Here is a 25,381-nt window from a genome sequence, read left to right on the forward strand (position 1 = left end):
TACCTAAATGCAAAATTTGAATTCTTACGCTCAAAAAAGGTGAAAATTACAGGGTATTTTTCGATATGCCACGCCCCTAAAGAGGCTTAAAAATTATTTTTGGGGCATCGATAGAGGATGCTACCAGTAACTTAACTATCCAAATTTGAAGCTTCTAGCTCTTAAACTGTAGGAGATATAAACTTTTGCGGTTTGCCACGCCCCCTGTGGGCGGACATATATCTACCATAGCTCGTTGGACTTGGGGGATCAACCCGCGTATATATACCATTCAGATCTCTAGCATCAATAGTGCCTAAAATATAACAGAATTCGAAAAATCACTATATTTTCAGGTCCGATTTGCCACGCCCCTAGTGAGCGTAGATATATAATTTTTTCACCCATCTTCATAGAATTAAAACATCAGCTTACGTGCAAAATTTCAGCATTCTAGGTTTTTAACTTTAGGAGATACAGTTTTGTTCGATTTGCCACGCCCCTAATGGGCGGAGATATATCCGCCATGGCTTGTGATCTTGGGTGGTCGGCGCGGACCTATATACCAAATTTCAGCTTTCTAGCTCTTCAACAAACATTATTTCTGGTATATCGGAAAATGCATTTTCCGATTTGCCACGCCCCTAGTGGGCGGATCGGGAAAATTTATTTATAAATCGGAGATATACACGAGTATGTGTTCCAAATTTCAAGTCTCTAGCTTCAATAGCGCCGAAATAGATTGCGTTCATACGGACAGACGGACAGACGGACAGACGGACGGACAGCAAGACGGACATTGCACAAAACCAATATACTCATTTCACTTTCGTGAATGAGTCTAATGATATACACGAACTTAGGAAAAAAAATTCAAGTCTCTAGCTCTCTCGGACGGACGGACGGTTAAATTGACTCAGCTCGTCGCCCTGATCAGGAATATACATACTTTGTGGGGTCTGCCACGCCTCCTTCTGCCTGTTACATACTTTTAGCAAAACCATTATACACTGATTTCCTATTCTCAATGGGTTCAGAGTATTAAAACAAAGATATGTCCAGACTATCTCGTGGTAGAGAAATCTCGGCTAGAGTTTTGTTTTATTGTACAATTTATTGGGATACTACGGAATAATAAAGAAACTCCAATCAATTTTACCAGATATGATAATTTGATAGATAATACTCTTCTGTCAAACAGAACACTAAGCACTCATCTCATGCAAATCCACTTGCACAATTACTTCCCTTTGATACTCTTCATCCTTCTATATAAAGACAAGAGGCCAACTTGAACACCCGCAAGACCGCATCATTCCCTTGTAATATAATTTCTTATACATTCTTTCATCTAACTTACACCAGTCTATACTCAAATTTTATAACAGCGTTCACCTAAACTTTTTAAATATAATTCTCAACGTCAAGTTTGTATTACTATGGATCTTATCAAATTATTATTATAATCCTACAAATATATGCATTATGCTATAATAATATAATCCTGGTCAAAATATTCGTTGTTATTTTTATGGAATAATTAAAAAAAAAAAACATTTTATATTTATATTTCTTAGCAACAAATCCAATGTTTGTTGTTGTTTGTAAAAGCATTATTGCATTTTCTTATCATAGCTGTGTTCATTTTCACCATGGCTTCGTATTGGCTAAGGGGAAATAACAGAACACATCCCATTGGCTAATACTTGGGGTGCTTTCGGTGTGTTGGTTTGTTCAATATTTGTATATCATGAAAGTGAGTGTTAGTGCGGAAAGTGTGCTTCAATTGTATTTAGTTTTTTCCGTGTATCAAATCCGAATACATCCCACTAATGCAAAAGTGCGTTCGCTCAGAGCGCATAATAAATGTAATTTATAAATAACCATTAAAATAATTTTAATATAATTTAATGAGTGAAATGTCGAAATATGTTAGTTCTGTCTGTCGTGAATCTCCTTCCTATTATTGCAACGGTGACTACAATAACTCTCCAATATCGGATTTAAGTGCTTTTGATTGTATGTATTTAACAAGTATATAAATGATATACGTTTTATCTAATATAGAACACCGGATAAAATTTATTTTATTTTGTTAGTACGATATTTAGCTGTCTTATCTGAAAATTTGAAATCATTTTGTTGGCTGGAATAATTTTAAAAAATAAAAATGTAAAGCAAGTCAAATGTTAAAAATGTTAAAATGTTTGCAACCTGGTAATTTTTCAACAAATATATTTATAAATAACTTTTTATACTCATTCACGAAAGTGAAATGAATATATTGGTTTTGTGCAATGTCCGTCTTGCTGTCCATCTGAACGCAGTCTATTTCGGCGCTATTGAAACTAGAGACTTGAAATTTGGAGCACATACTCGTGTATAGCTCCGATCTATAAAATGTTAAAATTTTCCCGATCCGCCCACTAGGGGCGTGACAAATCGGAAAATGCATTTTCCGATATACCAGAAATGATGTTAGTTGAAGAGCTAGAAAACTGAAATTTTGTATGTAGGTCCGCGTCGACTTCCCAAGATCACGAGTTATGGTGGATATATCTCCGCCCATTAAGGGCGTGGCAAATCGGATAAAACTGTACGTGAGGTAATGATTCGATTCTATAAAGAAGGGTGAAAAAATTACATATCTACGCCTACTAGGGGCGTGGCAAAACGGACCTGAACATATAGCGATTATTCCAATTCTGCTATTCGGCACTATTGATGCTAGAGACCTGAAATTTTGTATATATACGCGGATTGACCACCCAAGTCTAACGAGCTATGGCAGATATATGTCCGCCCATAGGGGGCGTGTCAAACCGCAAAAGTTTATATCTCCTACAGTTTAAGAGCTAGAAGCTTCAAATTTTGATAGTTGAGTTACTGGTAGCCTCCTCTATTGATGCCCCAAAAATAATTTTTAAGCCTCATTAGGGGCATGGCATATCGAAAAATACCCTGTAATTTTCACATTTTTTGAGTGTAAGAATTCAAATTTTGCATTTAGGTTACCGTTAGCTCGTTCTAAGTACTGGCCAAAATGAGGAGTCTACGGCCACTAGGGGCGTGGCAATCGGCATTTATAGTGCTCAAATTGCGACATTTATATGTATGTATTTGTATATATAAATAAGCTTAATAGAGATTCATAATACGAAAAGAAACATTTTTATGAAATTTAAAAAATATAAAAGAAGCTAAATTAACAAAAATTTTGCAATTTACAAAAACATGTTTTCCGCGGGATTTGAACTCGCACCCAAGCCGAATAGCATGTTCATGTCAAAATATCTAAAATAAAGATCGCCGGCGCTTCAGCCTACAGCACCATCGCGTCATTTCGATCAACAGTAGTTAAAACAAAATCAAATTATTGTTATGACGCCATATAGCAAAGAAAAGACAGTGTAGCGGCTGGAAATTCAAAAACAATGCAAAGACAAATCAATAGCAGCGAGATTCTTGGAATATGCTACAGTACGCATTTATGTGTACATACATACACACATACAAATGAGCGTATAAGGCAAAAATGCTTGATGCTATGCGTGCAGACTTACATACATATATACATATGTATGTATTTGCGTATATGTATTTGAGGGCTATTTAACATAGCTCGCAAATAACTGTTAACACTTTTTCGTTGTCTGCAAATAAGGACAGAAACTGTTTTTGTCGCGTCTGGCTTAGCTCTCTCGCGCTCTGAGGGAGATAGTTGTTTCTGTTTTCGTTTCCCCAAGTCAAACACTGATCGTTTGCTTGAGTTAAATGAAGTAACGGTAAGTTGCGTTTTTATGGGTAATCACGCGCGATTGCTGCGTTCTTTTTGTATATATGTATGCGTGTATTTACATGCACACGAAGGCAAAAACATTTTCTGCTGAGTTTTTTAGACAAACGGTTTTTTGCTGAGAGGCTTTGTGTGAGGGAAAATCGTGTTAGTTTTACGCGACACTCATGTGAGAGCGTCACACGAATGAGTCATCGCATTGCGTTTGAGCGAAACAGATGCTAAAGAAAACAGTGAGTGACGCTCAGAGAGAGACGTGTCTGCACAATTTTTTTTTGGTTATGATGCGAGAAAGAGAATAAACGAAAAAACGGTCAACTCTCATTTGCAAGCTCTGCTATTTAAGAAGAAACAAATTTAAACTTATAAAATTACTCGACTAAGAGTATTAAGTGCCATTCATTCAAGCTCGCATCTTCCCAATAAAATATCTATTTTATAAAAAACGAAATATGTAATAATGTCAAAAAAACACCGAAGAGGTTCGAACCTCCCCTCCTCTAACATATGTAATTTGCGTCGTCCTTAGCACCCACGGCACTGCTTTGCTTGATCAGCCAGTTGCTAAAATAGAATAGATTAATAACAGAGCGTCATCTGAAAAAAGTACAGTAACGGCAAGAAAATTCAGAAATCAATCGAAATTCTAAGAATGTGAAAAAGACGCGCTTCTGTCTGTACGCATAGAATAGACGATGAGTGTGCGCACATGTATAGGAAAATCGCGCTGATCTGCTGCTAGCTTGAAGACGATATCCTGCAACGTTCTTACTTGTTATTAGTTGGTTTCAGGGTAGTATCTAGTCGAGCACTCTCGACTAGAGTTTTCTTACTTGTTTCTAATAATATCTAACTTTAAAAAAATTAAATTTCAGAACTAAAATATAAATATAGGCACAAATTTTCCTCAAAAACGTAAGTAAAAGTGGCACAAAAGGCGTAATGAGTCATTTTCATCGGTAGTCAATCACCCCAATACTTTGTGGGTCCTCCTTTAGATTGAATACCCGCCTGCAAACGTCCCTTCGTGCTAATTATTGGCCTTGACGTTTCATAAGTAGTGATTTTGGCCCATCCAGCGCGTAGGGCCTCTTTTAGAGAATCCCTTGGGGTTATTTGATGATATCGGATCTTTCTTGCTAATAGGTGCCACACATGCTCGCTGGGATTCAAATCCGGTGATTGGGACGGTGTTTTGAACTGCTTGCAATGGTATATGAGCCACTCCTGCACAAGATAAGACGAATGTTTTGGGTTATTGTGTTGCTGAATCTGCCAATCAGTGCCACTGAGACGCAGTTCTTGAATATCTGAACTTCAATTCTCATTGAGAATGTCTCTATAAACATTCTTGTCCATAGTGTCATCAATAAACACAAGGTTTCCAACTCCAGAAGCGGCAAAAAAAACCCCCAAACCATCACATTACCTTCACCGTGCTTAACCGTTTTGAGAAAGTTATTTTACTGAAGCTCCTTCTTAGGTTTCCGACAGATTTTTCGCGCTTCATCAGACCCTAATAGAATAAATTTGGGCTCGTCATAGATAGATTATTTCTTTCTTACTTACTTTTAAGAGCGTCTCAGTCAGGTTGACTAAACGATTAAAAAAACAAATAAAAAAGCTCTAGTCGAGATTGCTCGACTATGAAATCCCCTGAACCCTCTTCTGCTTACACAAGGAACACAGACACATAGGCATAAATACGCATGGACTGCAGTGGGGGCTTACTATGGGAACTGAATTGTTTAATAACTTTTCTTGTCGATGAACTATCTCCTCGTGATCAGAACATTGAAATTCGTGTATGTGCCAAAGCACAAGTCTTTAGAATTTGAAATACGTCTTTTACAAAGGTGTTGGTGATGGGGTGGATATAGGGGTGGGAGCTAAATTTAAAAAAAAATCGAAATTATATAAATTATATAGACTATTATAAATTGTAATACAAAGTTTTTCAACACCGAAAAATCTGTCTCCTACTGCCTAATAATTTCGTTTTTGTACGGCTCTTCACTTTTAGGTTCGGGCTACGAAAATATGCGAAAGCACAATCATTTCGCTTCATGCGCGCGACCGTGATGGTCAAATGTTGAATAAAAGATGCCTGTGTGCTCAATTTTTGTTCTTGCTCTCTCGCTTTCTCTGCTCTCTCAAATATGTATATGCATGTATGCATGTGAGCACAAGCAGCAGCTCACGAAAATTGAAATTTCTTCGCGTTAGACTGCCGTTTCTTCCCTTACGTGTGAAGAGTATTCCGAACTCTTCAAACCGTTTACCAAGGTCGTACAAAATATTTTCTTTTGCGGTATTATTTGTGGGAAAGGTATGAAAGTGTTGGTGCGCATAAAGAACATGTTTTCGCGATGAGCATGCACACACACACTCTCGCTTGCTACATGTACTATGAGAATTTGTATGCCTGTGTGCGAAGCTCTTGCCGCCTGTAGCAATTTTAAAGTCCAGCATTTGCATTTGGTCGATCTTGTGAAGTGCTCACATACATATGCATGTATGTATGTATGTATATACATTTGTGTATGCATAGGATGCGATGCTCACAATTATGGGATGTAACTTGTAGAGCCATTTGTATACCTGTGTGCCTTTACATGTGCGTGTGTGTATATCTTTGTATGTATGCATGGGAGATGAACATTGGCTTGTGCCTACTTCAACTTTTAATGATGTGAACGATTTTGGGTTTTAATCGAAGAGGCGCGCTTATATTTAAATAGCTGACTACCTAAGTTTTTTTTTACTTGCATGCACCAGCTAGGGATCGAAAATCGCATCCCATTTTGCCCACTGAGTTTAATCAAGTACTACACTTCTTTAAAAATGCATTCTGATAGGCAAACCCACAATCATTGAAATAAAATCAGGTGCTTAAAGATAAGCGCGAGTTACCTGCCAGTCACTATACCACACACATATGTATATGTGTATGTATGTATTATTACTCCTTTCCGTCAGACTGGTAGCGATTTATTTTGGTATCATCTGACCAAATAACCCTCTTCCAATCGTATTCGGTTCGATTTCTATGGTCTTTGTAGAATTTGAGGCGAGCGGAGATCTGCAAATGCATTAGCTCAAAATGACCATGAAGCATAGTGGAGAGTGCCTGATGGTATGAGGCTGTTTCACATGGTGGAACCTCTACCCGCTGGTTGAGATCGATGGACTTGTGATTAAGGAAGACTGTCTGAATATTATGAAGGCCTACCTTCCAGACTTTGTGGATAATAGTGCGTCTCCCGAGGATGAAGTCGTGTTTCAGCAGGGCAATGACCCCCAGTACAAAGCGAAAATCGTCAAGAATTAACTCGATTATCAAAAATTTTTGATAATGAAGTGGCCTACTCAAAGTACAGACCTGAACCCCATTAAAAATTTAGGGACATTGGTTAATAAAAGGCTCTCAATGTAAGAAACACCACCTACTGGGATGAAGGGGTTTTAGCGTCGGATCCAAGCGAAGTTGAGCGAAATTTCGCATGCCTCTTTTGGAAAAGTGGTGGAGAGTATGCTTAAGCGCGTGTGTGATTAAAGCTAAAGATCTTTGGACAAAATATTAAAAATAGTAAATATTTTAAAAAAAAAGTTTAAGACGAGCAAAAGTGGATACATAGCTCTTTTTATGTATCCATCTGAAAAAACTTGAATTTAGAATAAAAAGCGAAACAAATGATTTTACCATCTTATTTAAATGAATCTAATTCCAAAATTTCAAACAGATTAATAAAATGTTTTTACAGGCATTTTAAAGTCGACGTGGCCAACATGTATCCGTACGTGCTCGCCACTGTATGTATCTTCTGTTTTTCTGTGACTATACTTATGTCATTTTCAAGAACTGTGTATATGTTAGAATACAAACTTGAGGTTCTTCCATCATTATCAATTTTTTCTAAACAAGTCCTTATATTAATATTAATGTATAAAATAGCTTTCAATTAGTTATTATAATTTTTTTTTAGACTCCAACATAAAATGTGCCGGTGAAATATATTCATCTACCAATCATCTTAATTTTATTCCACATCCAACGGTTCGAACTATTAAAAAGAGAAATACAGCTAATAAAAAAGAACGAAGGAGAACTCAAAGTATTAATAATGCATTCTCTTGTCTACGCGAGAGAATACCAAATGTTCCTTCTGATACCAAGTTATCTAAGGTAAGTATTTTGATAATTATTAGTGCCTAATATTTTTTATACCCTGAACCCAGTGAAAATGGGAAGTCAGGGTATAATGGTTTTGTTAAAATGTATATATATTCTTGATCAGGGTGACGAGCTGAGTCGCTTTGGCCTGTCCGTCTGTCTGTCTGTCCGTCTGTCCATATGTTTGAACGCGTCGATTTCAAAAGATATAAGAGGTAGAGAATTTCTCGAATTCTTTTTTAAATGACCGTATATACAGCACGGATGCAGTGCTGCCATTTTAGCAATTTTGAATGAGTTTGCAATTTTTATACCCTGAACCCATTGAAAATGGGAAATCAGGGTATAATGGTTTTGTTAAAATGTATGTAACAGGCAGAAGGAGGCGTGGCAGACCCCACAAAGTATATATATTCTTGATCAGGGCGACGAGCTAAGTCGATTTGGCCCTGTCCGTCTGTCTGTCCGTCCGTCCGTATGTATGAACGCGTCGATTTCAGAAGATATAAGAGCTAGAGACTTGAATTTTTTTTCCTAGGTCCGTGTATATCACGCGCATATCAAGTTTTTCTTTATATATCGATAACTACTCCCGATATTCTATTATCGATCAAAAACCTTATCGAAAGCTAGTTATTTAATTATATCTCCTACACCTTTAGAGCTAGAGCTTGCAAATTTTAAATGTAGACTTATATGTATTTTATATAATTTCGATTTTTGTTGTAATTTACCCCCCCACCCCTATATCCACCCCCTCACCCTCACCCTCACCTTTGTAAAAGGCGTATTTCAAGTACTAGAGACATGTGCTTTGAAATGTACATACATTTTCACCATATAATTACGCCCTGAAACTCATTAAGATTGTACGTATAGAAATTAAATTATTCAACAAATAAATTCTTATAATGTTACTACACTACAGCGCAGCCCAAGCGCAGTTAGCAGAGCGCATTCTAATACGTGCGTGTGTATGTATGTGTGTCGAAAAGAAGTGCAGAGTGATAAGAATATCAGATTAGAGGGTTCAGGGTATCTCCTAGTCGAGCAGCCTCGACTAGAGTCTTCTTACTTGTTTTTATACCCTGAACCCATTGAAAATGGGAAATCGGGGTATAATGGTTTTGTTGAAATGTATGTAACAGACAGAAGGAGGCGTGGCAGACCCCACAAAGTATATATATTCTTGATCAGGGTGACGAGCTGAGTCGATTTGGCCCTGTCCGTCTGTCTGTCTGTCCGTCTGTCCGTATGTTTGAGCGCGTCGATTTCCGAAGATATAAGAGCTAGAGACTTCAATTTTTTTTTAAATGTCCGTAATTACAGCGCGCATATCAAGTTTATCATTAAAAATCGATAGCTCATCCCGACCTTTTTTTATCGATAAAAAACCTTATCGAAAACCAGTTATAAAATTATATCTTCTACACCTTTATTGCTAGAGTCTCCAAATTTTTAATGTATGCTTATATGAAATTTATACAATTTCGATTTTTGTTAAAATTTACCCCCCACCCCCATATCTACCCCCTCACCCTCAGTTTTGTAAAAAGCGTATTTCAAATACTAGAGACTTGTGCTTTGGCAATTACATGCATATCCATGTTATAATCATAATCTGAAAGTTTCATGAAGATCCAGAGACTGCAAGTGTGTGTGTGCTTGCTCGTCGCGAAATCATATTCTTTATGCGCATCAACACTTTCATACCCTTCCCACGAATAACCATCAAAACGCTTACATTTTGTTTGCATGAGCGTGACAAACGGTTTTATGATTTGGGAATACCCTTCACTCAAAAGGAAAGAGCTGGGATCGTCGCGAACAATTTTCAATTTCTGTGCGCTGCTGCTATTTGAGAGACCATAGAGAGAGAGACCATAAAGAGAGGGAGAGAGTGAGTAAGAGAAAAAGAGCGCATAACTGTGCTTCATTTGATAATGCGTGCATTTCGTGGCAGCAGTCGCAGCGCACTGATTTTGTCGAGTATTGATCGAGTATTATTTGTGCGCTAAGCTTTAAATTGTATCACTGACCAAAGAACACATAGATGAGACATGTAGAAGAAACTTTTTCACCACCGAAAAAATGTGCATCAGGTACTACTCAACTTCGTATTTTCTCGGCTCCGTCTCTTAAGGTTCGAGCAGTGAAAAAACAACACTACAAAGTCAGTTCGTTGCGAGCGCTCAAACGAAATGGTCCCATTCTTATATGAAGCAAGGCTATGCGCTATTTGTCCTACTCTCTCTCACTCTATCTCTCTCTTTGGTCTCTTAAATCACCGAACATAGCGATGATCCCAGCTCTTTCCCTTTGAAGTGAAGGGTATACCTAAATAATAAAAGCGTTTGTCACGCTCATGCAAACGAAATTTGTGGGAAGGGTATGAAAGCGTTAGTTCGGTTCATTTTGGCATGTCTTGACTGTCCGAAATATTTCTAGAATGCTCGTCCGAACTTTCTGTCTTTTAATATCAATAAATATTCGCTTCTTCTTCAAGAAGCAACGAAAATACATATACATGCATGGTCTGTACCGTGGGCTTACTATGGGAACCTAACTGTTTAATAACTTTCCTTTTTGATGGGCTATCTTAATAAGACATTTTTGGGATTTTATGATTTTGGAATGTAAGAATATATACATATATAATATAATATATAAAAAACAAGTAAGAACGTTGAATTCGGGCGTTACCGACTGCGGAATACTCATTCACAACCCATCAACAATTTAGTAGTTAAGTTTCGCTCTAATACTGTAGAATATACAGCTTTTCCCAATTTGCCACGCCCCAACTGGGCGTAGACTCCTCATTTTTGGTCAGTTCTTAGAACGAGCAACCGGTAAACCAAATGCAAAACTTGAATTCTTGCGCTCAAAATGTGAAAATTACAGGGTTTTTTTTCGATATGCCACGCCCCTAAAGAGGCGTAAAAATTATTTTTTGGGGCATCGATAGAGGAGGCTACCAGTAACTCAACTATCCAAAATTGAAGCATCTAGCTCTTAAACTGTAGGACATATAAACTTTTGCGGTTTGCCACGCCCCTGTGGGCGGACATATATCCGACAAAGCTTTTTGGTCTTGGGTGACCAGCCCGAGTATATATACAAAGTTTTAGGTCTCTGGCATCAATAGTGTCCAAAATATAGCAGAATATAAAAAATCACTATATCTTCAGATCCGATTTGCCACGCCCCTAATGGGCGTACACTTATAACAGTCTTTAGACTTTATAGAATCATAACATTAGCTAACGTGCAAAATTTCAGCATTCTAGGCTTACAACTTTAGGAGATACAGTTTTATCCGATTTGCCACGCTCCCAATGGGCGGAGATATATCCGCTATAGCTCGTGATCTTGGGTGGTCGACGCGGACCTATATACAAAATTTCAGCTTTCTAGCTCTTTAACTAACATGATTTCTGGTATATCGGAAAATGCATTTTCCGATTTGCCTCGCCCCTAGTGGGCGGATCGGGAAAAATTTAACACTTTATAAATCGGAGATATATACACGAGTATGTGTTCCAAATTTCAAGTCTCTAGCTTCAATAGCGCCGAAATAGATTGCGTTCATACGGACAGACGGACGGACAGCAAGGCGGACATTGCACAAAACCAATATACTGATTCACTTTCGTGAATGAGAAAAAAAAAATTAAATTCTATAAAAATAATCTTACATACATAATAATACATATTAATATTTAATGAAACATTTACAGATAAAAACATTAAAGTTGGCAATATTATACATAAATTACCTAGTGGGCATTATAGATGGAGATCAAGATCCTAAAAGCGTATTCCAGGCAGAGTTAAAGCTGCCAAGCCGTAAAGTCTACATAGACAGAGAGCAGAAGAATGAGGTATGTATGTTTTCAAGAATTTTATCAACCAATTTTAGTTTGTTAAAACACAAACAAAACAAGTAAGAACATTGCAGTTTACCAACTACAGAATACTCATTCACATCCCATCAGCAATTTAGTAGCTAAGTTTAGCTCGAATACTATAGAAAATACAGTTTTTCCCGATTTACGCGCGCGCCTTATGAGACAGATCTTAGAACGAGCTGATGGTAACGTAACTGCAAAATTTGAATGCTTACACTCAAAGCTTGTGAACATTATAGGGTATTCTTCGATATGCCACGCAACGATATATCCGCCATAGCTTATTGGTATTGTGTGGTCAGCCCGAGTATATATACCAAATTTCAGACCTCTATTATAGTTAGTGCCCAAAATATGGCAGAATTCGTCCGTCAGCTTGTTGATTAGGTGGTCAACACAAATCTATATTCGAAATTTTAGCGCTGTATTTTCCGATTTTCCACGCCCCCAGTGGGCGGATCCGAAAAATTTTAACACTTTATAAATCGGAGATATACACGAGTATGTGCTCCAAATTACAAGTCTCTAGGTTCAATAGCGGCGAAATAAATTGCGTTCATACGTACAGACGGACGGACAGCAAGACGGACATAACTGTAATTCACCCCCACCCTTTGATACACTCCCTCACTAATACCTTTGTAAAAGACGTATTTAAAATACTAGAAACTTGTGCTTTGGCAAATGCAAAATTCGTTTGAATTTTATAATTACGATCTGAAAATTTCATGAAGATAGTCCATCGACAAGAAAAGTTATTAAACAATTAAGTTGCACAATTAAGCCCACACTGCAGTCCATGGGTGTCTATGCGTGCATTCCTATGTTTTTCTGTGTGTGTGTGTTTCTTGTGTAAGAAGAAAAGAATCGAATATTTATTAAAATATCAGTTGCTCCAGGGGTTCAGGGTATTTCCTAGTCGAGTAGCCTCTACTGGAGCCTTCTTACTTGTTATACCCTGAGCCCATTGAAAATGGGAAATCAGGGTATAATGGTTTTGTTAAAAGTAAATGTAACAGGCAGAAGGAGGCGTGGCAGACCCTACAAAGCATATATAATTACGTAATTATATTTCCAACATCTTAAGAGTCTCCAAACCTTGAATGAAGACTTATATATTTTATATAATATCGATTTATGTCCAAATTTAGCCCCGAAATCCATAAAGTACATATAAATCTACATTAAAAATTTGATGACTCTAGCTTTAAAGATGTAAGCGATATCAATTTATTACTGGGTTTCGACACTGACCAAACAACACATAGACTAGACATGTAGAGCAACATTTTTCCACGCCGCAACATCTGTGTAGCAGGTCCCGGCCAACTTCGTATTCGCTCGGCTTGGTATTGGATGGCTCGGGTAATGAAAGATAGCACGACGAAATCAGTGCGCTCTAAGCACGCAAAGGAAATGGTCATGTATGCGCTTTGTGCTTTTTGTCTTACTCTCCCTCTCTCTCTCTCTCTCTCTCTCTCTCTCTGTGGGCTCTCAAATCATGAAGCTCAGCAGCGCACAAAAATTGAAATTAAATAAAATTATTTTATACACATTTTCAACCGAAAAAATTATCGTAAAACACTACTAGCTTTATTAAATGCTTTGCAATATATGAAATACACATGTCATATTATACTCAACCTTTACTCATTATTGTCAAAAATTTCTAATTAAGTCATAATGGCCCATTTGATAGTCACCCTACGATTCAAATCATACAAAATTTACAAACTACTAAGTCCAGAGACAATTAACTTGCCATCCCATACAAGCATACACATACACAAATGTATGTATGCATGTGCTCACTTCACAAGGCAGACCAACGGCAAATTTTAGGTTTTACAGTTTGCACAGGCTGTTGTGCACAGAAAGAATACATTTTCGCGACGAGCATGCACACACACATTTACATTCTTGCTATATAATTATTTAATTTATATATTTATATATTTATTTAATTATATATAATTATTTACGGATATAAACACATTTATAAACATGATTAGCAATAATAATATATAAATGTACTGTGTAAAGTGGTTATGACAGTCCGTAAGACCGACCGAATGCAAATGCTGGGCTTTAAAATTGCTACAAGCAGCAAGAGTAACGCACGCAGGTCACAAACGCTCATACATGTAGCAAGGGACTACAAGTGTGTGTGTGCATGCCCGTCGCGAGATCATATTCTTTATGCGCCTCAACGCATTCATACCCTTCCCATAAATATATATCGAAACGCTAACATTTTGTTTGCATGAATGTCGCAAACGATTTTAAGATTTCGGTGTACTCTTCACTCAAAGCGCATACATGACCATTTCGTTTGCGTGCTTAGAGCGCACTGATTTCGTCGTGCTATCTTTCATTACCCGAGCCATCCAATAGCCGAGCGAATACGAAGTTGGCCGGGACTTGCTAGACAGATGTTGCGGCGTGGAAAAACGTTGCTCTACATGTCTAGTCCATGTGTTGTTTGGTCAGTGGTTTCGATAATGTTTATAATCGATAAAAAAATAACGGGATAAGCTATCGACATTTGAAACAAAACTCGATATGCGCGTTGTATACACGGACCTAGGAAAAAAAATTCAAGTATCTAGCTCTTATATTTTCTGAGATCGACGCGTGCAAGCATACGGATGGACAGACAGACGGACGGACGGACAGACCCAAATGGGCTCAGCTCGTCGCTCTGATCAAGAATATATATACTTTATGAGGTCTGCCACGCCTCCTTCCGCCTGTTACATACATTTCAAAAAATCCATTATACTCTGATTTCCCATTGAAAATGGGTTCAGGTTATAAAAATTATATATTTACGCCTACTAGGGGCGTGGCAAATCGGACCTAAATATATAGTGATTTTTTTAATTATGCTATATTTTATGCACTATTGATACTAGATACCTGAAATTTGGTATATATACGCGGGTTGACAAGTCCAATGAGCTATGGTAGATATATGCCCGCCCATAGAGGGCGTGGCAAACCGCAAAAGTTTATATGTCCTACAGTTTAAGAGCTAGATGCTTCAAATTGGGATAGTTGAGTTACTGGTAGCCTCTCAATCGATACGCCTCTTTAGGGGCGTGGCATATCGAAAAATACCCTGTAATTTTCACATTTTTGGAGCGTAAGAATTCAAATTTGGCATTTAGGCTACCGTTAGCTCGCTCTAAGAACTGGCCAAAATGAGGAGTCTACGGCCACTAGGGGGGTGGCAATCGGCATTTATAGTGATCAAATTGCAACATTTATATGTATGAATTTGTATATATAAATAAGGTTAATCGATATTCATAATACGGAAAGAAACATGTTTATGAAATTTAAAAAATATAAAAGAAGCTAAAATAACAAAAATTTGCAATTTACAAAAAAGAGTTTTCCGCGGGATTTGAACTCGCACCCAAGCCAAATAGCATGTTTGTCAAAATAACTAAAGTAAAGATCGCCAGCGCTTCTGCCTACAGCACCACCGCGTCGATTCGAGCAACAGTAGTTAAAACGAAATCACATTATTGTTATGACGCCATATAGCAAAAAGGGAACCTATAACTATAAACGCGATTCTTCAATTAAAACCCAAAATCGTTCACACCATTCTTAGTTGAGGGAGGCACACGCCAATGTTCATCTCCCATGCATACATACAAACACATACACACACGCACATGTAAAGGCACACAGGCATACAAATGCTTCTACAAGTTATATCCCATAATTGTGAGCAGCGCCTCACAAGATCGGACAAATGCAAATGCTGGGCTTCAAAATTGCAACAGGCAGCCAGAGCTTCATACAGAGCCATACAACTGCTCATAGTATAGAAAACTCATTTATGAAAATAAAAAAATATTTTGAAGAAATTAAAAAATGAACATCGAACCGCGAATTCTCGATCGAGCGTCATGCCGCTAACACACTACGTCACCTCACTTCTAGAAGCTTCGCTGGCAAAACTCGAATAGATTCACTGCTGCAACGCCATCTACCAAAACTAAACCAAACTAACTGCTGATGTGATTCTAAGAATCTGCTACAATAACTAAACTTTTAAAAGCGCACATGTAGTATGGTTAAAATTTCAATTTCGGTATATTTAAAAATATAAATTAAATAGAAAACTCATTTATGAAAATATAAAAATATTTTCAAACAATTAAAAAAATCAATGGGGACTCGAACCGCGAGTTCTCGATTGAGTGTCATGCCGTTACTCACTGCCACGCCTCCTTCTGCTTGTTACATACATTTCAACAAAACCATTATACCCTGATTTCCCATTGAAAATGGGTTCAGGGTATAAAAAATTGAATATGCATATTCTTACTGCTTTTATTTCGTTTCAAAGTAAAAAATTAAAATTTTTTCCCTGTGTGTAAACACTTTCTTGCCAAACTTTATATTAAAATTTGTTTGTATTAATTCATAAAGATTGTGCCTGCGTACAATAAATGGACATCATCCAAATCTGTTCATTTCCGCCCCTTTTGATTTTTGTGGCCTTCCAAAATAAATTTCACATGGCCCAATTACATTGGGAGTATCTATGTATGTATGTATGTATATATGTACATACGTATATACATATGTATGTACAGGGTGTACATGTACAAATGTGTGTATGTATGTGCATACATATAAACAACCCGAAATAAATATTTTCAGACAGAGGGTGCGACTTGGTTTTACAAGTTTCCTCAATTAAGAAGTCAAGTGCCAGTGGTACTTACATACATACATACATTAAAGCAGAAATGCTTACATACATACATACATATGTATGTATGTACATATTTATTTCCTAAATATGTATATTGATAAGTATACATAAGTTCAATATACATATGTATGTATGTATTTACATTAAGTAAAAACAAGATTGTATTATGCCATAATAAAATCCGTCAATGATTTTTGGGTGAATACTTATGTACATATGTATATATTTCAAATGCCAATCGGATAATGAGCTATATACATACATACTACATACATATTAGAGGCCTGCACGAATACATTTGAAACACTAAAAGAGACACTCGGTATTTGGTAGTGCTTGCTGTCTCACCGTCTCGTTTTTATACCCTGAACCCATTGAAAATGGGAAATCAGGGTATAATGGTTTTGTTAAAAGTATGTAACAGACAGAAGGAGGCGTGGCAGACCCCACAAAGTATATATATTCTTGATCAGGGCGACGAGCTAAGTCGATTTGGCCCTGTCCGTCTGTCTGTCCGTCCGTCCGTCCGTCCGTCCGTCCGTCCGTCCGTCCGTATGTATGAACGCGTCGATTTCAGAAGATATAAGAGCTAGAGACTTGAAATTTTTTTTCCTAGGTCCGTGTATATCACGCGCATATCAAGTTTTTCTTTTTATATCGATAACTACTCCCGATAATTTATTATCGATCAAAAACCTTATCGAAAGCTAGTTGTTTAATTATACCTCCTACACCTTTAGAGCTAGAGCTTCCAAATTTTATATGTAGATGCATTTTATATAATTTCGATTTTTGTTGTAATTTACCCCCCACCCCTATATCCACCCCCTCACCCTCACCTTTGTAAAAGGCGTATTTCAAGTACTAGAGACTTGTGCTTTGGAATGTGCATACATTTGAATATTATGATTATGTTCTGAAAGTTTCATTAAGATTGTACGTCTAGAAATTAAAATATTCAACAAATAAATCCTTATAATGTTGCCCACACTGCAGCGCAGCACAAGCGCAGTCGCTGCTTACTGCGCAGTTAGCAGAGCGCGTTCTAATACGTAGATGTGTATGTACGTGTGCCGAAAAGAAGTGCAGAGTGATTAGAATATCAGATTAGAGGGTTCAGGGTATCTCCTAGTCGAGCAGTCTCGACTAGAGTCTTCTTACTTGTTATACCCTGAACCCATTTTCAATGGGAAATCAGGGTATAATGGTTTTGTTGAAATGTATGTAACAGACAGAAGGAGGCGTGGCAGACCCCACAAAGTATATATATTCTTGATCAGGGCGACGAGTTGAGTCGATTTGGCCCTGTCCGTCTGTCCGTCTGTCCGTATGTTTGAACGCGTCGATTTCCGAAAATATAAGAGCTAGAGACTTCAATTTTTTTTTTAAATGTCCGTAATTACAGCGCGCATATCAAGTTTATCATTAAAAATCGATAATTAATCCCGATCTTTTTTATCGATAAAAAACCTTATCGAAAACCAGTTATAAAATTATATCTCCTACACCTTTATTGCTAGAGTCTCCAAATTTTTAATGTTTGCTTATATGCAATTTATACAAATTCGGTTTTTGTTAAAAATACACCCCCCCCACCCTTAAATTCACCCCCTCACCCTCACTTTTGTAAAAAGCTTATTTCAAATACTAGAGACTTGTGCTTTGGCAATTACATGCATATTCATGTTGTAATCATAATCTAAAAGTTTCATGAAGATCGTACGTCCACAAAAAAAGTTATTAAGCAATTAAATTCTCAAAGTAAACGCTCACTGCCACCCATGCGTGTTATTGCTTGTGTGTGTATGTGTATGTAACTGTTTGTGTATGTGTGTGTGTGTGTGTGTGTGTGTGTGTGTGTGTATATGTGTGTATGTATGTGTGTGTTTCTTGTGTAAGCTGAAAGACGCGAAAAATTATTGAAATAGCTATTACTCCAAGGGTTCAGGGGATCTCGTAGTCGAGTAGCCTCGACTAGAGCTTTCTTACTAGTTTTTTTTTTCTTTTTTTCTGCCGTTTCATGCATATACTTTGTTGCTCGGTGGTTCGGCGTTCGCTTACCATAGGGTCAGTCAAGTACCCATGTAAGGGCTAGTGGGGAAGGTAGTTCAACTCTGATCAATCGCCAATCGCTACAGGAAATTAACAAAGCTCTAGTCGATACTGCTCGACTACGAAATCCCCTTAACCCTTCTAAGCATTAATATTTCAATAATTATTCGCGTCTTTCTGCTAACAAAAGAAATATGTTGGTGAGGGGGTGGATATAGGGGTGGGGGTTATATTACAACAAAAATTGAAATTATACATAATACATATAAGTCTACATTTAAAGTTAGAAGACTGTAGCTCCAAATGTGTAGCATACATAATTAAATAGCTAATTTTCGATAAGGTTTTCAATCGATAACTAAATATAGGAAGTTGTTATCGACTTTGAGAGAAAGTCTCGATATGCGCGTGATATACACGGACCTAGGCAAGTCAAGTCTCTAGCCTTTATATCTTCCGATATCGACGCGTTCATACATATGGACGGACGGACAGACAGATGGACAGGGATAAATCAACTCAGCTCATCGCCCTGAACAAGAATATATATACTTTGTAGGGTCTGCCACGCCTCCTTCTGCCTATTACATACTTTTAACAAAACCATTATAACCTGATTTCCCATTTTCAATGGGTTCAGGGTATAAAAATAATTTTGTCAATACTTCACACACGGTTTGTTTTATTCCATTTCAACATATACCCGCCCTTATTGAAAAACCCTATTAAGGCTATCATTTAATCTAACAGCCTCAAAAAGAGCACTATTACTTGTTTTAATACCTATTTAATACCTATTTATAAAAAATAACATACATATAATAGTGCTTTTTATATTTTCAGAATGATTGCATATCAGGAAAAGGTCGTACAGGATGGCCACAAGATGTATGGGCATCAGAACTTATTCCTGAACAAAACTGAATAAATACAAAGACCAAATACATTTTGCAACTAAAAATCGCTCTATTCTTCTAATGGCTTTAGATAATAATCTGAATGTCGAAAACTTTATCTCGCCAAATTGTTGAAATGCTTTGGTCCATAATAAAAATTATATTAATACTCAAATAAAGTAATAAATTATGAATTATGAATTGTAGAGACTCATTTTAGGAAAGCCTAGATAAAAACAAGTAAGAGACTGCTCGACTACGAGATCCCCTGAACCCTTGGAGCAATAGCTATTTCAATAATTTTTCGAGTCTTTCAGTTTACACAAGAAATACGCACACACACACACACGCACGCACGCACACACAGGCATACATACACACACACGCATACACACACACATACACACACAAACACGCATACACACACACATACACAAACACATACACAAACACATACACACACAAGCACCCACGCATAAACACGCATGAGCTGCAGTGTTGGCTTACTATGAGAACTTAATTGTTTAATAACTTTTTTGTGGACATACGATCTTCATGAAACTTTTAGATTATGATTATAACATGGATATGCATGTATTTGCCAAAGCACAAGTCTCTAGTATTTGAAATACGCTTTTTACAAAAGTGAGGATGAGGGGGTGGATATGGGGGTGGGGGTAAATTTTAACAAAAACCGAAATTGCATAAATTGAATATTAGTATATATAAAAAATTTGGAGACTCTAGCAATAAAGGTGTAGGAGATATAATTTTATAACTGGTTTTCGATAAGGTTTTTTATCGATAAAAAAAGATCGGGACGATTTTTAATTATAAACTTGATATGCGCGCTGTAATTACGGACATTTTTAAAAAATTTTCAAGTCTCTAGCTCTTATATCTTCTGAAATCGACGCGTTCATACATACGCGCAGACGGACAGACGGACAGACAGACAGACGGACAGAGCCAAATCAACAGCTCATCGCCCTGATCAAGACCATATATATACTTTGTGGTGTCTGCCACGCCTCCTTCTCCCTGTTACATACATTTCAACAAAACCATTATACCCTGATTTCCCATTGAAAATGGGTTCAGGGTATAAAAATGACTGATGAGAAAATAGCGCAACTCGGGGTGCAAATGCAAAATGCACTCGAATAGCAAACGGCTGTTTTTGAAAATAAAATAAAAGCCCTTACAGAACAATTTAACAGATTTGTAGGACCGACCGCTCAAATACAAATTATCCCGGGTAATAAATGCGACAAGCCCCTAGACATCGTTAAGTCAATTCCAGAGTTTGACGGCAAACAAGAAAAAATAATATAATAAGAAAAATAATTAATAAAAAATAAAAGCCAAATAGCCAAAAGACCCAGAAGTGGCGTCAAGGTGATCAGCAAGAGAAGAACCCTCATTTTCAGACAAACACAAATTCAAATCAACAGAAGCCAGGCAGTTCTAAGCAGCGCTTCAACTCTCAAAAAGCACAGAACCGCGGACCTGAACCAATGGAAGTTGATTCTTCCTCACGTTTTAGGCAACCCACTCAAAACGTTAATCATTTGCCTCAACAAGACAATACTGACGACTACGGGTCCTATTCACAACATGAGGCAGAGGCAGTGGAGGACGACTTGTCAGGAGCAGAAAACTCCCTGCTCCCGTACATAGAGCGTACGATAGCAGGGCGAACTATTAGGCTCTTAATCGACACAGGAGCGTCCAAAAATTATGTTCCTTGCAACCCCAGAGTCAGATTATGTAAGAGACGAACGCTAAGCCTTACAACCTCAGCGATAGGATAAGAATAGCTAACAGACCCACGCGGAGCCTTACAAACTCAGCGATAAGATAAGAACATGTAATAGACCAATGCTGAGCCTTACACACTCAGCAATAGACGCACTAGATTTAAGGGTAGAAATTATGCATGAGTCTGGGTATATAAAGTCAGGCTCAGAAGAATAAAGATCAATACACAACTAAACACCATCATAGTCAAGTGTATTCCTTCAATTATGTTAAACCCCTTCCTGAACTGGCACATTGGGTGCCAGTGAACAACCCATTCCAGGTTAGGTCAATCCATGGACAGACAAAAATCCAGCATAAGTGTCTCCTTCACCTTTTCAAAGTCAAATAATAAAATAACATATAATCAAGGTATGGAAGAGATCAAATTCACTAACTGTCAACAAGTGGATCATTTTGAAATCCATGATGCGGACGTCCCTGCCGCGATCAGACCTACCTTCAATCGTATGATTGACAGGATGATTAACGCCTGCGCAGACGATAATGAATCCTTACCATACAATATTAACACAGTTGCCACTATCCCAACGGACGGCGAACCTATGTATTCTAAACCCATACCCAATGGGTGTGTCTGAATTTGTCAACGCAGAGGTTAAACAACTTCTGGCGAATGGCATAATTTGACCATCCAAGTCACCCTACAACAATCCAATATGGGTAGTCGACAAAAAAGGTGTCGACGAGGCAGGTCATAAAAAGAAATGTCTGGTGATTGATTTTAGGAAACTAAATCAAAAGACAACCGACGACAAATACCCTATCCCAACTATTTCCAACATTTTATCGAATATGGGTGATGCTCAGTATTTCACAACACTATACCTCAAATCGGGCTTCCACCAGATAGAATTAGCGGAAAGGGACAGAGAAAATACGAGTTCTGTAGACTTCCATTTGGGCTAAAGAACGCCCCTAGTATATTCCAGAGGGCAATAGACGACGTCCTCAGGGACCAAATTGGGAAAACATGCTTCGTATATGTAGATGACATAATAATTTTCTCACCCAATAAGGAAGACCATTTCAAACACATTGAATGGGTCTTGAAAAACCTTAGAGATGCTGGCATGAGAGTTTCTCAAGAGAAATCCAAGTTATTCAAAAAGAGCGTGGAATACTTGGGATTCACAGTATGCAGAGGCGGGATCCAAATTTCGGCCGACAAAGTAAGAGCCATAAAAGACTTTCAACCGCCTAAAACTTTATTCAATCTTCGATCATTTTTAAGATTAGCAAGCTATTACAGATGCTTCATAGCAGGAGTCGCAAGACCCCTAACGGAAGTCTTGAAAGGCGAAAATGGCAAGATAAGCGCTAACCAGTCGAGGAAGGTGAAAATAAATTAAATCGAACACAGTTAGACGCCTTTAATAGGTTAAAAGAGCTGTTAGCTTCCGAGAATGTAACGGAACAGCATATCCCGAGTTTAAAAAACCATTCGACTTGACAACAGATGCGTCAGGCCAAGGGCTCGGCTCTGTGCCATCTCAGGGCGGACGCCATATGACCATGATCTCGCGCACATTGCGGGACAACGAGATTAACTTCGCCACAAATGAGAGAGAACTCTTAGCCATTGTGTGGGCACTGAAAAACCTCAGAAATTACTTGTACGGTGTTAAAAACCTCAACATCTACACAGACCACCAGCCGCTAACATTCGCGGTTTCAGATAAAAATCCAAATGCGCTGGAAGGCTTTTATTGATGAGCACAATGCAAACATCATTAATAAGCTAGGCAAAGAAAACCTTTTGGCAGACGCTCTGTCTCGCCAGAATATCAACGCTCTGGAAGATTCGGCAGAATCCGATGCCGCTACAATCCACAGTGAAGAGTCTCTGACTTACACAATTGAGACAATTCGTGGTTGCTCGACTACGAGATCCCCTGAACCCTTTGAGCAATAGCTATTTCAAACATTTTTCGCGTCTTTCAGCCAACACAGGAAACACGAACACACACACACACGCATAAACACGCATGGGCTGCAGTGTGCGCTTACTATGAGAACTTAATTGCTTAATTACTTTTTTTGCGGTCATACGATCTTCATGAAACTTTCAGATTATGATTATAACATGAATATGCATGTATTTACCAAAGCACAAGTCTCTAGTATTTGAAATACGTTTTTTACAAAAGTGAGGGTGTTGGGGTAGACATAGAGGCGGGGGGTAAATTTTAACAAAAACCGAAATTGCATAAATTGTATATAAGCATACATTACATATAATACATACATACATACACACATATAATTTTATAACTGGTTTTTGAAAAGGTTTTTTATCGATAAAAAAAGATCGGGGTAAGTTATCGATATTTAATGATAAACTCGATATCCGCGCTGTAAATACGGACATTTAAAAAAAAATTCTCTAGCTCTTATATCTTCTGAAATCGACGCGTTCATACATACGGACAGACGGACGGACGGACAGACGGACGGACAGGCCAAATCGACTCAGCTCGTCGCCCTGATCATGAATATATACTTTATCTGGTCTGCCACGCCTCCTTCTGCCTGTTACATACATTTCAAAAAAACCATTATACCCTGATTTCCCATTGAAAATGGGTTCAGGGTATAAAAATTGTAAGTTTCACCTGTATACATATGTATGTATGTATGTACATATGTACATATATATAAAAACTATAAAAACTTCAAATGGGACATGAAATACACATGTCATATGAAGTCATAAAGGCCCATTTTACAGTCACTCTACATTGCAAACCATACATAATTTACAAATTATTAAATAGAGAGGCAATTATCTTCCCATTCCATACATACATACACATATGCAAATGTATGTATGTATGTATGGGCTTCCTGCACAACGTCGATCAGCGGTACATTTTAGGCTTTACAATTTGCACAGGCAGTTGTCCACATAAAGAATACATTTTCGCTACGAACATGCACACACACATTTACAGTATGGGCTTTAGTGTGCGTGCGTCGCGAAACTCAATTCTTTCTCAATATGATCATCAATCGTCCGTGGCAGTCCCGTAATGTGTACTGTAAATGTGTGTGTGCACGCTCGTCGCGAAAACATTTTCTTGAGTATCAACGCTTTCATACCCTTCCCACGAATAACCATACAAACGCTTACATTTTGTTTGCATGTGCGTGACAAACGCTTTTATGATTTAGGTATACCCTTCACTTCAAAGGGAAAGAGCTGGGATCATCGCGAACAAAATTCAATTTTTGTGCGCTGCTGAGTTCGGTGATTTGAGTGACCAAAAAGAGAGAGAGAGAGTAGGACAAATAGCGCATAGCCTTGCTTCATATAAGAATGGGACCATTTCCTTTAAGCGCTCGCAACGAACTGACTTTGTAGTGTTGTATTTTCACTGTTCGAGCCTTAAGAGACGGAGCCGAGCAAATACGAAGTTGAGTAGTACCACTAACCACAGAACACATAGACCGGACAAGTAGTGTAAAACGTTTTGCACACATTTTTTCGGGAGTTATCTCCCAGACCACTTCGCATTTGCTCGGCTCTTCACTTTTAGGTTCGGGCTACGAAAATATACGAAAGCACAATCATTTCGCTTCATACGCTCGACCGAGATGGTCAAATATTGAACAAAAGAAGCCTCTTGCTCTCTCTCTCTCTCTATCTCTCTCTCTCTCTCTCTTTCTCTCTCTCTCTCTGCTCTCTCAAATATGTATATCTATGTATGCATGTGAGCACAAGCAGTAGCTCACGAAAATTGAAATTTCGTGGCGTTAGACTCCCGTTTCTTCCCTTCTGTGTGAAGAGTATTCCGAACTCTTCAAACCGTTTGCCATGCGTTTTCGATATTATTTGTGGGAAGGGTATGAAAGCGTTGGTGCGCATAAAGAAAATTCTTTCGCGATGAGCATGCACACACACACTGTCCCTTGCTACATGTACTATGAGCATTTGTATGCCTGTGTGTGAAGCTCTGGCTGCCTGTAGCAATTTTGAAGCCCAGCATTTGCATTTGGCCGATCTTGTGAAGT

General features: G+C 37.9%; 1 protein-coding gene across 2 annotated transcripts; it reads left to right on the forward strand.

The window, feature by feature from the left end:
* Nucleotides 1-1,714: 1,714 nt before the first annotated feature.
* LOC6578179 (heart- and neural crest derivatives-expressed protein 2) lies at nucleotides 1,715-19,736 on the forward strand. Of its 2 annotated transcripts, none has more exons than XM_044008792.1 (4): nucleotides 1,715-1,847; nucleotides 7,762-7,961; nucleotides 11,690-11,833; nucleotides 19,494-19,736. In XM_044008792.1, the coding sequence occupies exons 1-4, from the start codon at nucleotides 1,730-1,732 to the stop codon at nucleotides 19,572-19,574; spliced, it is 543 nt and encodes a 180-aa protein (XP_043864727.1). In that variant the 5' UTR covers nucleotides 1,715-1,729; the 3' UTR covers nucleotides 19,575-19,736. The 2 variants fall into 2 exon arrangements, with proteins under 2 accessions (XP_043864727.1, XP_002004096.3); XM_002004060.4 differs by having other exon boundaries at nucleotides 1,764-1,998.
* Nucleotides 19,737-25,381: the final 5,645 nt, after the last annotated feature.

The sequence above is a fragment of the Drosophila mojavensis genome, unplaced genomic scaffold, assembly GCF_018153725.1.
Source record: "Drosophila mojavensis isolate 15081-1352.22 unplaced genomic scaffold, ASM1815372v1 contig_108, whole genome shotgun sequence".
Classification (NCBI taxonomy): Eukaryota; Metazoa; Arthropoda; class Insecta; order Diptera; family Drosophilidae; genus Drosophila; species Drosophila mojavensis.

What these genes read in the sequence shown, in the direction of transcription:
- LOC6578179 (XM_044008792.1), top strand. Translation starts at nt 1,730, where the DNA reads ATGAAAGTGAGTGTTAGTGCGGAAAGTGTGCTTCAATTGTATTTAGTT. An exon ending in GCTCAGAGCGCATAATAAAT is followed by an intron (nt 1,848 to 7,761) that starts GTAATTTATAAA and finishes ATTTTTTTTTAG; the next exon opens with ACTCCAACATAAAATGTGCC. An exon ending in ACAGAGAGCAGAAGAATGAG is followed by an intron (nt 11,834 to 19,493) that starts GTATGTATGTTT and finishes TTATATTTTCAG; the next exon opens with AATGATTGCATATCAGGAAA.